The sequence below is a fragment of the Manihot esculenta genome, chromosome 1 (genome assembly GCF_001659605.2).
Source record: "Manihot esculenta cultivar AM560-2 chromosome 1, M.esculenta_v8, whole genome shotgun sequence".
NCBI lineage: Eukaryota > Viridiplantae > Streptophyta > Magnoliopsida > Malpighiales > Euphorbiaceae > Manihot > Manihot esculenta.
Window position 1 is genome coordinate 39,864,372 of NC_035161.2, and position 13,604 is coordinate 39,877,975.

The 13,604-nt window shown below is 33.5% G+C and overlaps 3 protein-coding genes across 7 annotated transcripts; 1 reads left to right on the plus strand and 2 right to left on the minus strand.

Moving 5' to 3' along the window:
- Positions 1 to 2,716: 2,716 nt before the first annotated feature.
- On the plus strand, positions 2,717 to 3,747 carry LOC110621891 (germin-like protein subfamily 2 member 4). The gene is made up of 2 exons (XM_021766174.2): positions 2,717 to 2,932; positions 3,013 to 3,747. The coding sequence occupies exons 1-2, from the start codon at positions 2,824 to 2,826 to the stop codon at positions 3,558 to 3,560; spliced, it is 657 nt and encodes a 218-aa protein (XP_021621866.1). The 5' UTR covers positions 2,717 to 2,823; the 3' UTR covers positions 3,561 to 3,747.
- Positions 3,748 to 4,141: 394 nt separating this feature from the next.
- Positions 4,142 to 5,409, minus strand: LOC110610904 (putative expansin-A17). The gene is made up of 3 exons (XM_021750980.2): positions 5,202 to 5,409; positions 4,749 to 5,073; positions 4,142 to 4,632 (listed from the first exon to the last, which is right to left on the minus strand). Exons 1-3 carry the CDS (start codon positions 5,407 to 5,409, stop codon positions 4,323 to 4,325), a joined length of 843 nt encoding a protein of 280 aa, XP_021606672.1. The 3' UTR covers positions 4,142 to 4,322.
- A 1,613-nt stretch (positions 5,410 to 7,022) lies between these two features.
- LOC110621177 (glucose-1-phosphate adenylyltransferase large subunit 1) lies at positions 7,023 to 12,711 on the minus strand. Of its 5 annotated transcripts, none has more exons than XM_021765361.2 (16): positions 12,432 to 12,711; positions 11,502 to 11,806; positions 11,285 to 11,407; positions 11,006 to 11,179; positions 10,762 to 10,854; positions 10,556 to 10,639; positions 10,408 to 10,463; positions 10,138 to 10,231; positions 9,912 to 10,024; positions 9,152 to 9,224; positions 8,854 to 8,934; positions 8,677 to 8,763; positions 8,486 to 8,590; positions 7,966 to 8,072; positions 7,503 to 7,563; positions 7,023 to 7,388 (listed from the first exon to the last, which is right to left on the minus strand). In XM_021765361.2, the coding sequence occupies exons 2-16, from the start codon at positions 11,733 to 11,735 to the stop codon at positions 7,287 to 7,289; spliced, it is 1,587 nt and encodes a 528-aa protein (XP_021621053.1). In that variant the 5' UTR covers positions 11,736 to 11,806; positions 12,432 to 12,711; the 3' UTR covers positions 7,023 to 7,286. The 5 variants fall into 5 exon arrangements, with proteins under 5 accessions (XP_021621053.1, XP_021621044.1, XP_021621028.1 ...); XM_021765352.2 differs by having other exon boundaries at positions 11,502 to 11,811; XM_021765336.2 differs by lacking the exon at positions 12,432 to 12,711 and adding an exon at positions 12,076 to 12,361 and having other exon boundaries at positions 11,502 to 11,811.
- Between the last annotated feature and the right edge of the window lie 893 nt (positions 12,712 to 13,604).

Here is a 13,604-nt window from a genome sequence, read left to right on the forward strand (position 1 = left end):
ACTGCCTGCATTTCGTAAATCGAACTGGGTTAAAAGTTAAAATCAGATCAGATCAGGTTAATGGTTTTGGTTTATAAACTGATCTGAATTTGGGCTATAGAGGTTGATTCAAAACTGGCTCAGAACTTGAACCAGAACTGACTTAAAACCAAAACCATTTTAAATTGGAAGTAGTTAAATTAAATTGAAACCAACTCCAATCGTGAAGCCAGCTCAATAATGGGTTTTGTGAGATTCACATGCTTAATCCACATGGCAATTTATATGGTAAATAGGTTTATGGCAAATCAAAATTTATATAATAGATAATATGAAATTACTAAATAATTTAGGTTAATCATTTTGGACAAGTGAAAAGTGAGTTAAAAAGTTATTTGCATAAGTTTGAACCAAATTGTTTCAATTGATATCAGAGTTATCTTAAGTTAGAAAAATTATGTAGGGCTAGTGGATCTATGAGAAAGGGCTACCTGTGTAAGACGAGGTGGAGCCGTGAAACAGTTTGGTCCAAACTGATCCAAATAACTTTTGGATCCACTTGATCCAAAATGATTAATCCAAGTTATATATACGTAGTTTCGTGCTAACTATTATATACAATTTCGATTTTTTATAATATGTGGATATGGGATGGAAACCGCGGCGGAAATAGCTGAACGCACACTCTTCTTTGCTAAATTTGTGACGTCCTAATCACAATTAAATCCAATATAATTGGTAAACCAGAACTGAACCATCAGATATTGTGGTTCGCTAGTACTTTGGGTGGCTCCACCTTGTCTCACACGGGTAGCCTTTTACTTACAGGTCCACTAGTTCCGCACAATTTGTTTGACTCAGGGTGGCTCTGATACCAATTAAAACGGTTCGGCCCAAACTGACCCAAATAACTTTTGAACCCATTTTTCACTTGACCAAAATGATTAATTTAAATTATTTAATAGTTTCGTACTAGTTATTATATACGTAGTTTCGTGATAGTTATTATATATAATTCCAATTTTCTATATGTGGGATGGAAGTCGCGGCGGAAGCAGCTGAACGTTACAAGCCGCCTGAGATACTAGTGAACCACAATATTCGAGGGTTCAGTTCTGATTTAGCAATTGTATTCGATTCAGTTGTGACGAGGACGTCGTAAATTTAGCGGGAGAGAGTGTGAGATTCACCAATGTGTTTGGGAAAGAATTTCAATTCGGCGGTTTACGGTAAATTGAAATTGTATATAAACCCATACGAAACTACTAAATAATTTAGATTAATCATTTTGGGCCAATTGAAAAGTGGATTTAAAATTTTTTTTGGTCAGTTTGAGTTAGACTGTTTCAATTGGTATCAGAGTCATAAATCGAAATTGTATACAATAGTCAGTACAAAACTACTAAATAACTTGGATTTAACATTTTGAATCAAATAGAAAGTAGGTCTGTTTCAATTGGTATTAGAGCTATTCTGGGTCAAAAAAATTGTGTAGAGTTAGTGGACCTGTTATGAAAGGGTTATCCGTGTGAGATGAGGTAGAGCCGCCTGACATACTAGCGAATCACAATATTCAAAGTTCGGTCCTGATTTAGCAATTGTATCCGATTTAGTTGTGAACATCGCAGATTTAGGAGAGTGTGAAATGCACATCAAAATTGTATATAATAGTTAGTATGAAACTATTAAAAAACTTGGGTTAGTTAATACGAAACTACTAAATCACTTGTATTAACCATTTTGAATCAAATGAAAAGTGGATCTGTTTTAATTGTTATTAGAGTCATCCTGATAAGAGAAAAATTGTGCAGAGTGAGTGAATCTAAAGGAAAGGATTACTGTGTGAAATGAGATAGAACCGCTTGAGGTACTAGGGAGTTACAATACTCGAGAGTTCGTTCTTGATTTAGCAATCGTATTCCATTTAGTTGCGATAATAAAATTGTAAATTTAACTGAGAGAGTGTGTATGGGAGAGTGTAAGATGAAATTTACGAACAAAACAAAATTGTATATAATAGTTAATTATTTGGGTATGTAAGCAATCCATACACATGTATTACCAAAAACGCTTTTCTCGCCTACAATTTCGTGGTCAGCACACATTGCGATTTTTTGCTCAGAACAACCACTCCGGGGGCTGAGAGTCATGAGTTCCAACCCCTATCGAAACTAATTATATAAAAATTATTAAAAAAAAAAACTGAAGGAGGGCAGGAGTCCTGCTGTAAGAGAGAGAAACAGATACGAGAAAACCCATGAACAAGACCTTTCAACCACTGCTACAGTTTCTGGTTAATGTTTGCTTAAGGCCAAAGTGCGGTGGTAGAGATGTCCTTTCTGGAGGACCCATTTTACTTACCTCTCTTTGGTGTTTTTTTTTTTTTTTTCTTGACTGTCTGATCATCTGATCCACCAAAACTTTTATGTTTCTATCTCTTTTCCTTTTGCCATTTGTCACTCACCTTCATTACGCTTATTAAATATAATCTTAATTTTTTTTTATTACCTTCAAATCACTTTAAGCTTAATTAATCAAGACACTGTACTAGCTCATCACATTTGATTATTGTTACTACTATTTTTCTTTAAATTTAATTCCTGCATTTATTCTATTGCTTTGCATATAAGTTGAAAATAACCCTTTTCCATGCTTTAATATTACATCTTTCTCTTTCTAACCAACCATGTCTATAATCATTCCTCTTTCATGGACGAACTATATAATGCAAAGCAGAGCTATCCCTTGCCCATCCAGACCACAACTTTCTTCTGTATCCTTAAATAACATATATAGATTTTTTTGGTCTCCTTTCTAGCCGTAGTTCTTCTCTTTTCAACAACCATGGCTGCTGCTTTTTTCGCATATCTCTTCTTCTTTGCTTCCATCTCCACAACCCTCGCCTATGATCCTGACATGCTTCAAGATCTATGCGTGGCTGACAAATCTTCAGGTTTTGTAATTGTTTGATATTGGTGTGATATATATGTAAACCAAGGCATAGATTTTGAAGGGGTTTCCATGTTTTTGCAGGTGTAAAATTGAATGGGTTTCCTTGCAAGTCTGAGGCAAATATTTCAGAAGCTGATTTTTTCTTTGACGGTATAGCTACGTCAGGAGTTGTCAACAATTCAGTGGGATCACTAGTTACTGGCGCAAATGTTGAGAAAATTCCAGGACTCAACACTCTAGGGGTGTCGCTGGCCCGGATTGACTTTGCTCCTAATGGTCTGAACCCCCCACACACGCACCCACGCGCCACCGAAATTACCTTTGTGCTTGAAGGGGAATTGGACGTTGGATTCATCACCACTGCCAACAAGCTGATTTCCAAAACTGTAAAGCAAGGAGAAATCTTTGTGTTTCCTAGAGGCCTGGTTCACTTCCAGAAGAACAATGGTGACAAGGCAGCCTCAGTGATTTCAGCTTTCAACAGTCAACTGCCTGGAACCCAATCCATTGCCGTGACATTGTTTACAGCAACTCCATCCCTGCCAGACAATGTTTTAACTAAAGCTTTCCAAGTTGGTACCAAGGAGATTGAGAAGATCAAGTCCAGGCTTGCCCCCAAGAAGTCCTGATGATTTTGTTCCTTCTTGCAAAAATTTTCAGACATACCTAATAGTATTGAATTAATGTAAGCATATAAAAGTAACTATGTTTCTTTGTCAACTCAATAATGGGGTCGAATGTAAACGGAAATATACTTGTAATCATCTTGTACTTATTTAATATATATAAGAACGAAGTGAAATAATTCTTCAAAAATTTTTATACATATTCTCACATCTACCAGTAGCTGCAGCATCAAGGCTACAGGTTGGCGGCCACTGGATTCTGTTTTGCTTACAAGGTACGAGCATTTTGGTATATTTGATTTCGCAAGGTTAGGTGAGCCATTGACAGTGACACACTCCGACATGTTTGTTTTTTCTCCATGAAAATGCCTATTGCAGATTATATACCTTTCTGTTATATGCATAAGATTCATGTTGTGAAAGGAAAATTTCAGAAGAAAGCTCTCTCAGGAGTATTTCCTAAAGAAAGAAGTGAACTTTCTATCCTTTATATTTTCTGGGACGATTTTGTAATATTCAATATTATATTACCAAACTCATGCATGGGATCTATCTAATAATATATCTTTCATGAGCTGCTCGAGTAAAGAGTATGGGGAGTAGGTCTTTTCATTTGTTGACATACATGATCTAATAATATATCTTTAAGCTGCTAATTAAGCCACAACCCTTATGTAATCAACCAATACAGTACTGGTGAAAAAACACAAACGAAGAAACAGGTTGAAACGGGACAATAAGTAACTTCTGACACACCCATGAAATCTAGAACTGAATATTGCTTGTGAAGGATTGGCCAAACGTCCAGTTGGAAGGAACCACGTCAAGAGCAGTGAGGGTACTCCCGTCGCTTGCTTGGACTTTGAAGGACAAGCTCTGGCCATTCAGATAGCTTAGGCTCTGCCAATTTTCACCCCAATTCCTTGACATGGCTTCCCATATCTTGGATCTAGATCCTTTGATCCACACATTGGAGATCTCTCCTGCTCCTCCTACATTTGATATGAGCACAAGCTCAAAGTAGTCGTTTCCATGGATGGTAAATCTTATGCCCCCACTTTTCTCGCATCTGACCCTGATAAAACAAAACAGAATCTTTCATTCATTTTTAAAAATAATATTCTAGTAATGATCGTATCCTGAAAAGTTTCCCATAAATGTTAAGATAATGGACGAGGATTGAGAACATACTTTCTGTAGAAAATAGGTACAATTCCAGCTTCGTACTTGGCAATAGACTCGAAGGCAGGTTGAGACATGTCGAAGTGTGATCTTGGGGGGTTGCACCACCCACCATTGTCGTTAGGAAGATTATAATTCGGTGGACAGAAGTTTGTAGCAGTGATCGTAATGGATGATGTACCGTTAAGGCACCATTGAGGAACCTGAGTGGCATCGCAAGCAATCTGATAACAGCCACCGCATCCGTTGCCATCGTTGAACAGAGCTGTGCTCAGTGCAGCAGTTTTGATTCCATAGCCATCTGTGTAGAGATTTCCATATCCACAGGCACCGCCTATGAGAGGTCACCAAATATACAACCATTATCGAGCTAATTCTTGCATTGAAACTAAGCAGATTATAGATTTTTTTTTTGTACCAAGCAAAAGATGGGAAATAAGAAAAAGGAGAATGGACACTTACCCATCGTACCAGAACCGTCACCTCCACCGTAGAAAGTTGCATGGGCTTGCAGCCAATCGCCTGATGCGACATATCGTTGTGTGAAGAAGAGCCCAAGCAATAGGAACACAAAAGGCATCAGTACCATTCTGTCTTCTTGTGAAAAATAAGTGGCGAAGTGTGTGTTTCTCTTGGATGATTTAGACTTAAGCTGCTGGTTTGATCTCATATAACGGCAGACTCCTCAGCCATTTATAGTAAACTGCTAAGGACCCGTATGCGCGGATTATTTTATAGTCTTATTTTAATAATATAAAAACTTTATTTTTATATTTAAAACTAATTATTAAATTTTGTTAATGCTAATTATAATTTTAAATTATTTGATATGTGTCAATAAAAATATAAAAAAAGTAAGAAAAAAAACACGTCTAATGGGGAATTTTTAGAAATATTATTAATGAAATTTTTTAAATTTAACTATAAAAATATTTTTAAAAGAAATTAAATTTTATAAGAAACTTTTAGTGGATGAATATATTAATGTGACTGAAAATATTTATCGATTTTAATTTGTGTATTTGTTGATATATATAATATAATATTTTTTACATTTTATTGAAATATATTTTAAAATTATCTAAATTTTAGTTGTTATGTATGAAAGTTGACCAAAATAATTATGACAAATTACTTATAATATATACTATTTATTTGAATTTTAAATACTAAATTTATATATGTAGAATATTTTCTATGTATATGAACTTTAAGTTTTAAAAAATAATTAAAAATCTTATTATTTTAATTTTTGCTATTTAGCAATTTTTATTTTTATTTTTGAAAAATATTTCTAGAGAGTTAGATGAATTAAGATGACACGTGGCATTATTGTAAAAATCTTTTTGCTAAAGCGCATTCCGTAATCCTCGATTATTATAATATTTCAAGTCAAACATCCCTAAATGCGCTCCTCTCTTTTTGACTTTTTTTTTTTTTTTAAAGAAAAAATGGAATCTGAATATGTTAGAAGTGCCCAGCGGACAGGTTTTGATTCATTGAAAGATTGAACCTCAACCGGTAAGATGTTTTTTCCTTTCCAGTTTTGGCTTTAGTCTCTGATTTCTTTTGCGATTCAGACATATTTTTATCAAATCTAATAATTTTTTTAAAATTTTTCCCTTTTAATCTGAAATTGAATTGAAAGATTTTATTTTAATTCTATCAAAATTTATTAATTTAATCAATTTTAATCCGATTTAAACTGATTCAATTCTGAGTTAAAGACTCGCGTATGCGCGGCAGCGCGGTTGTATCAGTGAAGCACTGAAGCCATGGGGAAGTTTCACGATTGCCTTGGTTACTTATCATACGCCATAGCAGCCCATACAATTTTGTCACAATTATTAAATATGAATATTGAAATAAAATTTCAATCAAGTGATAATTTTATTATGTTATAAAAATTTAGAATACATTCAGCAAAAATTATAGTATAATAAGTGAAGTAATTTTTTTTTTAATTTTAATTCAAAGAATATAGGTAGGACAAGTATATATGCGGAATTCATCACACACCAATGATGGAAAATAATTTCAATATATATAGCTAACTTAATAACTATTAAAATAATTTGTATTAATTATTTTAAATTAAATAAATAAATGAATTCAAAAAAATATACCAATATATTATGTAATCAATTCGAATAAAAAGTTATAGAAAACTTTTTTATGGGTTAATAGAATTTGGTTTAAATAAAAAAAAGATCAGTCAAAATCATTTATTTCTTGTTGAATTTGATTTTTAGTTACTCAATTTGATTTTTCTGAAAAAGAAAATAGGAATGAGAACACATATATTGACTTTATTTGTAGTTTCCATCCAGAGGAAAAGAAAGTAGCTACTCTATTTCTGCTGCAAGGAACATGGGAATGGGATTCAAACTATAATCCAAAAACAGTACATTATCAATCGTGCAACGCAGCTTATTCCACCTAAAACTGTCCCTTCTATATATACAAGTATGCATCTCCGATGCTCCCTTTTGCCTTCACTTGCTAGAAATTTTTTAAAAATAAATTTTAAAAGAAAAAAAGAAAGTCCTATATGATCGTCCCGTCCTTTATTATGAAATTTTTCAAGATCACTGTTATTCCTGATCTAATGTAGAACCCTTCAGATGACCTTTCTGCCTCTTCAACATGCTGCAGTTCAACCCAAAAGCAAAAGGAAATGAAATAGTTAGATCAATATCTGTCACAGATTTAATCTCCTAAATAACTAACCAAAGTTGGGGATGAATAACTATTAATCCTTACATCCTTGTTTGCTATGATCACTTTCTTCCCAATTCTTGCATTCTTGTCAATTATGCAGTTCCTGAAAGATTAAAGGAACTCGTCATATTTACCTTATCAAGGGTTAAATTCAGAGCACATTTACATGATACAGATAAGAAATAACAGGAAGGAACAGAGTCATAAAATATCTTGTCTAGTCCTCTTATCATATTGTAGACAAGAGCAAATGAATTTTGACTTCTTGCAGGAAGTTGTTAAATTTACCTCACGTGCTTAGCAGTATAGAAGGTGCATTTCAACAAAAATCGAAGAAATGGACGATGAAATTTGAAAGCATTTGCAGGACTAAGTGCATAAAATTCAACATGTATTTATACTTGCTATTGCACATATGTGATGCCTATCCCACCTCAAAAGACAAACAATTAGATAGAAAATTCCATTCAAGAATCTGCTTTCAATACATTTAGGAGACACCTACATAATTTTGGTATCTTGCCCGACGCCTATTGGAACTTTGCCTTCAGCTAAGGAGGCTGCTCTCTCTGCCTCAGTTTGGTAATAGTCAGCACCCATCATCATGGTGTCCTGCAGATTATGGTTCAAATCTTTTAATCCTGGTAAAGAAACAGAATCACCGACTCATGTGATTTGGTGGAATAAGAATGCACCAAAATGCATTCGTGATGGTACAAGATATCCTTATTGCGGTCTTAGTGCAAAAAGTAATCTGCAGCCAAACAGTATTTTAGGTATAAACTCTACTCCATATATCAAGGGAAAATAATTTATTTGAAATTTTCTAACTTCTACTCGATTTCATAATTAAAGTTTTTCTTTCAGAAAAATAATGAGATAAAACATGATGTGCACTCTGATGCACTAATACTAACACCTCCTGCCCACTGTTTCCAGATCATGTCTATTGATAGATGTTTATCTATTTCTTCCAAGCAAAATAATGCCCCAGAAAAAATAAAAGAACTAGGAGAATAGGTTACCTTCAGCTCAACCCCATATTCTAGTCTTGAGCGAATCCCCACAATGGAATGTTCAACACTGCACTCCCTTAAAAAGCAACCATGTGATATTATGGAATCCTTGACCTATGATAGGAGTTATTACATGAGCTCAGTGCACAGCAGCATAGCCTTGAGATTGCAGTATGCAAGCCACAAGTATAAAATCATACCCGACACTTCTCTATTTTAGATGGTGGTAGAAACTGGGGACACGTGAAGATTGGCTTGAGTGGATCATAGAAGTGAAACTTAGGAGGCTGCAAAAAGTAAAACATATGGTAGCTTGTAAATATTCATTTGACCAAACAAAATACTGCACTAAGACACATTAAATGAAAACTATATACCTGATCTGTTAGCGCCAAGTTGGCATCAAAGAAAGATTTTATAGTTCCAATATCCTCCCAGTAGTCGTTGAATAGATATGCCTGCCAGGAAACAAAAAATAGCCACCTATCAGAAGTTTCTTAAGTAAAAAAAAAAAAAATGAAACGTTGCATCTATTTATACATTCTCATGTTAAGTTTGGTGAAGAATAAATGGAACATATTGTCAATCAAATCAAACTTTCCAGGGTCAGAACCTATCATTAATTCAAGAATGCAGCATTCCAGCCGAATATGAGAATGACTTTAAAGAATTTACCCGAACGTTGTAATCTCTAGCAGCCATTGGAATAATTTCTGATCCAAAATCATTGGCCGCTGGATAATGCCACCTAAAGAAAAAAAAAGTATAGGAGGAAAAAAGAGAAACATCATTCGTTGGTAGTTGAAATCATATAAATCGCCAGTATATTATTCTTTGATATTTGTGAGGAAATGTGTTAAAACGTCAAACCACCACTTTAGTCATAAAAATTTATAATAGTTATATGATATTTTTCATATTTAAGGGGATGAAAATTAGTTTCATCAAACTGCAATTTAAGCTGACACAAGTACCTAAATGCTGTTCTCTCCTCCAGGGCTCAAATGACGTATACATTATCTAACATGTTATAAAGTGCTACAGTGATGTGAACTCTTCAATGATAATGATCTAATAAATTAAAGACTAATATCATTAATCCATTATTGTTTAAATCACAATGGAATAACCTGATCATTCACCAGTAATAAAAGCTTAACAACAAACCTTCAAACAATAATGAAAATCTTAATTGGTTGAATCCAAGCCCTTTTTCTTTTCTAAAGCATGATGCTTACCTCAGCTATATGACTTATAAAATTTATTGCAAGAAAGTCTTTATGCTATAAGTTGATATGCTGGGATGTTTTTATGGAATTATACTGAAAGAATTTTGCCTTTTTCTCTGCTATCAAGGACATCATGTAACGGGAATATAATGCATTTCTGCTACTTTATGTATGTTGTAATAATGCAAACGGCAGCCTTAAACTACCTGAGAAGTTTTAGCAGAACATCTGTCTTGAACAAATATATGCCCATTGATGCAATGTATGGGAACTTCCTTGCATCTGCAACTGATAATCCGAGAAGAGTTGTATCTACTCTCTGAGGCAATGAAAATTGTTGATCAGATGTTATTTTTTAAAAAGACAACTAAAAGTTACGATTAGTTTTAAGCTAATTCTCTCATGAAGAGAAAAAGGAGCAAAGTAACAAACCATGGATTTCAAATTTTCACCCTTGGGCTTCTCAATAAATTGTGTGATTCGTCCTTTCTCATCAATCTTTACCAACCCAAAATCAGAGGCTCGACTGCAGGTGAGAAGAAATAGATAGATAACGAAGGAAATAGATCAGCTTCAAACTAGTATTTTTAATTGAAATTTGTTATCTTGAACAAGGCATGAGAAAATTTTGAATGAAAGGCAGCTCAATCTACGCATAAATTTCAGTAGCAAAAAGAAAAAAAAACACTCTAAATTAGTTACCTGTCATCTACAGGGAGGCAAGAGACAGATATATCAGCACCTGAATCAATGTGCTTCTGCAGATAGAGATAATATTTGCAAAATTACAGAAAATGGGGGAAGAAAAAAGAGAGAAGTGATAATCAACTTTGAAAAACAATGCTTCAACCTGCAAAAAGTCCATATAATCCATCCGATAGAGATGATCACCAGATAATATCAGAATATTCTCAATGTTCCTGTGCTTTGCATTCTGCAAAGGTTGAGAACATTAAAGGCATATATAACTCACCTGGCTGGATGAGATAACTATTATTTCACAAATAATCAAACGACATTAACCTTCATTTTTCATCTGCAATGCATTTCTCGTACCTCAAACAACCAGATAAATTGCCTAACAGCATCAGCTGTGCCCTGAAACCACCTCTTTCCAGATTCCCCAGGTGTTTGAGTAGCTGCTAATACCTTCAATGAAAAAGCAACCAAAAATTAGCTGCATAGGCAGGAGTATGCCAAGATATGGCCCCAAGAGGAAAAAGAAACATTGCAAGCGGGTTCTGCATCAAGCATGCATTTGATACTAACACGTAAAATTGCATCTTCAAGAATTAAATACCTCAACAAACCCTTCACCAAAGTTTACACCATTCCCTGAATTATATGTTCTAGCAATGTGACGATTGAGTGATTGAGAATTGAACTGCGTGAGGATGTATATTTTATTAATGCCACTGTTTATGCAATTGCTCATTGGGACATCTATCAGTCTGTAACATCCCCCGATTGGTACCTACCATGCCAGGAAAAGAAAAAATCAACTTCATGGGATTTAAATTAAAACTGTTTTACTTGAGAAAAAAAAAAAAGAAATCAAAACTATGTCAAGTGATCTCACAGCTGGCTTAGCCCTTCTATTAGTAAGAGGAAAAAGTCTTGTTCCCGCTCCACCACCTAAGATAATAGAGGCAACAGTCTTCGGGTCTGCTTCTGGTTTTTCAAGAATCGGTGCCTGGAAATTCTATATTGCGAGTACAAAAGAGCATGTGGATTAGAGGCACTTACCTAAACAACATGAACTTCAAATTCAAAAGCCCACAAAAGATTAAAACTACCGTGAAATCTTTTGTAACATCAGCAAGGACAGAAGTAGTCAAGAAGCGTCTGGTAGTAGAATGCATTTTCCTAGGGAAATTGATCTTCCCTATTTGAATACCAGAATCAGAGCTGTATGGATACCCAATGCCTCCTTTTTGTCCAACAAATGGGGATGAAAGAAACATGTTATGGCGCGTTGATTGCATCGGATAAGACATTGACATGAATCCTTGTAAATCAGCCACCGCCATTTTGATTTTGACTATACCAGGGTAGAACAGTTACTCAGGAAATTTGCTTCAAACTCTGTAGCTGCTCTTCTCTGCTCTTTGAGTATAAAACAAATTTGAATTAGAAAGAAGCATTTCAAACAGATTGTTGATAAAATTTCTAAAGCCAAATGAGTTTAAAAACCCAGTTCAAGAAAAACAAAACTAAGTTTAAAAACAATAATAATAATGATACAAGGATAAGAAACCGGTGCTCAGAAACAGAGAGATTACCCAGCTGATAAACCCCAAGATTAAACAATAGAGAACATTCATTGCAATGCAAATGAAGACTAAACTATTAATGAAGAAATGGGATTACTTTATTGCCTTTAAAAAAAATTAAGTTGCCTCGAGATGGAGCAAAGAATGGCTCCAACATTAACACCATGACCATCTCCACCTTTTTTGTCTTGCAAATTAAAACAAACAAATTAAAGGGGTTCTCATGGGTGAGGTAAGTTATCGAGATTCGCAGCAGCTTAAAAGAAAAGCTGTCACCACCCCATTTATGCGAAGTCCATTGCACATTTAAGAAAAAGATCGTACGGAGTTTCCACTTATTGACTTGAACTATTGCATGTGCATATGCAAATATTTTCCATTAAATATTGAGCTTTTCACACTCCATCAATCTCGATAATCTCTTTTCAAAAACAAGAAATGTTGATGGCTCACCAGTGCCTGGAATTACGCTCATGGAGGAGGCCAATCAAGTTTCATGGTTCTTCATCATGAGAAATAGTAGAATGAAATATGATATCTCCATTAAAGTTGAGTTTGATCAAGTAGAATATAACAAGTGAAGAGTAAAAAAAGGGTTAAGTTTGAATATCCAAACTTGAATTGCGAGCACCGAAAAGGATGGTTTTGTTTAGCATAACGATCCAGAATTTCCGCATTCCCAAATCTTGAATGAAAATCCAACACCATACTCCCAAATCTTCTAAACACAAGTAGTTCAGATTTGCAAGGGTTTCATATTCTTCTAGTTCCGCTCTCTTCATTTTTTTTTTCCTAATAATTTAAGCCAGTTAATTAAAAAATTACATACGGAAATTATTTGCATTCGGAAATTTATACATAACGCTGTAAAAAAAAACTATGGGCTTTGTGATTACATTTTTTTTCCCCTTTTTGCCGAAAGTGTGATTTCATATAACAAAATGAAGCCCTACTTTTTGAATCGAAAAATGAAGCCCTACTTGTTTCTCGTTAAAATAATAAAAATTAAGTTATGGATTTTATTCGTAATATATTAAGAATTATTCTTATTTTAATAAATATAATAAAAATTATTATTTAATTTTTATAATATAGAGATATTTATTAATTATTCTTTTAATTTAAAAAATATATTAAAATATTTTAATATTTTAAAAAAATTATTAATTAATCTTTTCATTAATTTTATTATTAAATATTTTACTATTTAATTTTTATAATTTTAAAAAATTTATTAATTAATCTCACTATATTATAAATATTTTAAATATTTTTATAATATTTAATAATAAAATTAATAAAATAACTAATTAATAAATTTTTTAAAATATTAAAATATTTTAATATATTTTTTAAATTAATTAATAATTTTTCCATATCACATTAATAAATATATAATGAGGGGAATAGGGATGGGGCGGCGCAGAAACGGAACCGTTGTCTCTATTTGCTCCATTGAATATTGGGTTCGGAGCGAAAAATATTGCGGTCGTTACTGTGGGAATTTGCTTTTGTATTTATTTTTTATTTAATTTTTAATATAAGATACTGTATATTTATTTATTAAAATAAAATATATTTAGAATTATAGGTTTTAATGCTTGGCATCTTCATTTACACAAAATT

Coding starts and splice junctions, on each gene's coding strand:
- LOC110621891 (XM_021766174.2), top strand. CDS start 2,824: ATGGCTGCTGCTTTTTTCGCATATCTCTTCTTCTTTGCTTCCATCTCC. Junction 2,933..3,012: donor CGTGGCTGACAAATCTTCAG/GTTTTGTAATTG, acceptor ATGTTTTTGCAG/GTGTAAAATTGAATGGGTTT.
- LOC110610904 (XM_021750980.2), bottom strand. CDS start 5,409: ATGAGATCAAACCAGCAGCTTAAGTCTAAATCATCCAAGAGAAACACA. Junction 5,074..5,201: donor TGACGGTTCTGGTACGATGG/GTAAGTGTCCAT, acceptor GACCTCTCATAG/GCGGTGCCTGTGGATATGGA. Junction 4,633..4,748: donor GTACCTATTTTCTACAGAAA/GTATGTTCTCAA, acceptor TTGTTTTATCAG/GGTCAGATGCGAGAAAAGTG.
- LOC110621177 (XM_021765361.2), bottom strand. CDS start 11,735: ATGGCGGTGGCTGATTTACAAGGATTCATGTCAATGTCTTATCCGATG. Junction 10,025..10,137: donor GTGAAAATTTGAAATCCATG/GTTTGTTACTTT, acceptor TCATTGCCTCAG/AGAGTAGATACAACTCTTCT. Junction 8,935..9,151: donor CTAGAGATTACAACGTTCGG/GTAAATTCTTTA, acceptor GTTTCCTGGCAG/GCATATCTATTCAACGACTA.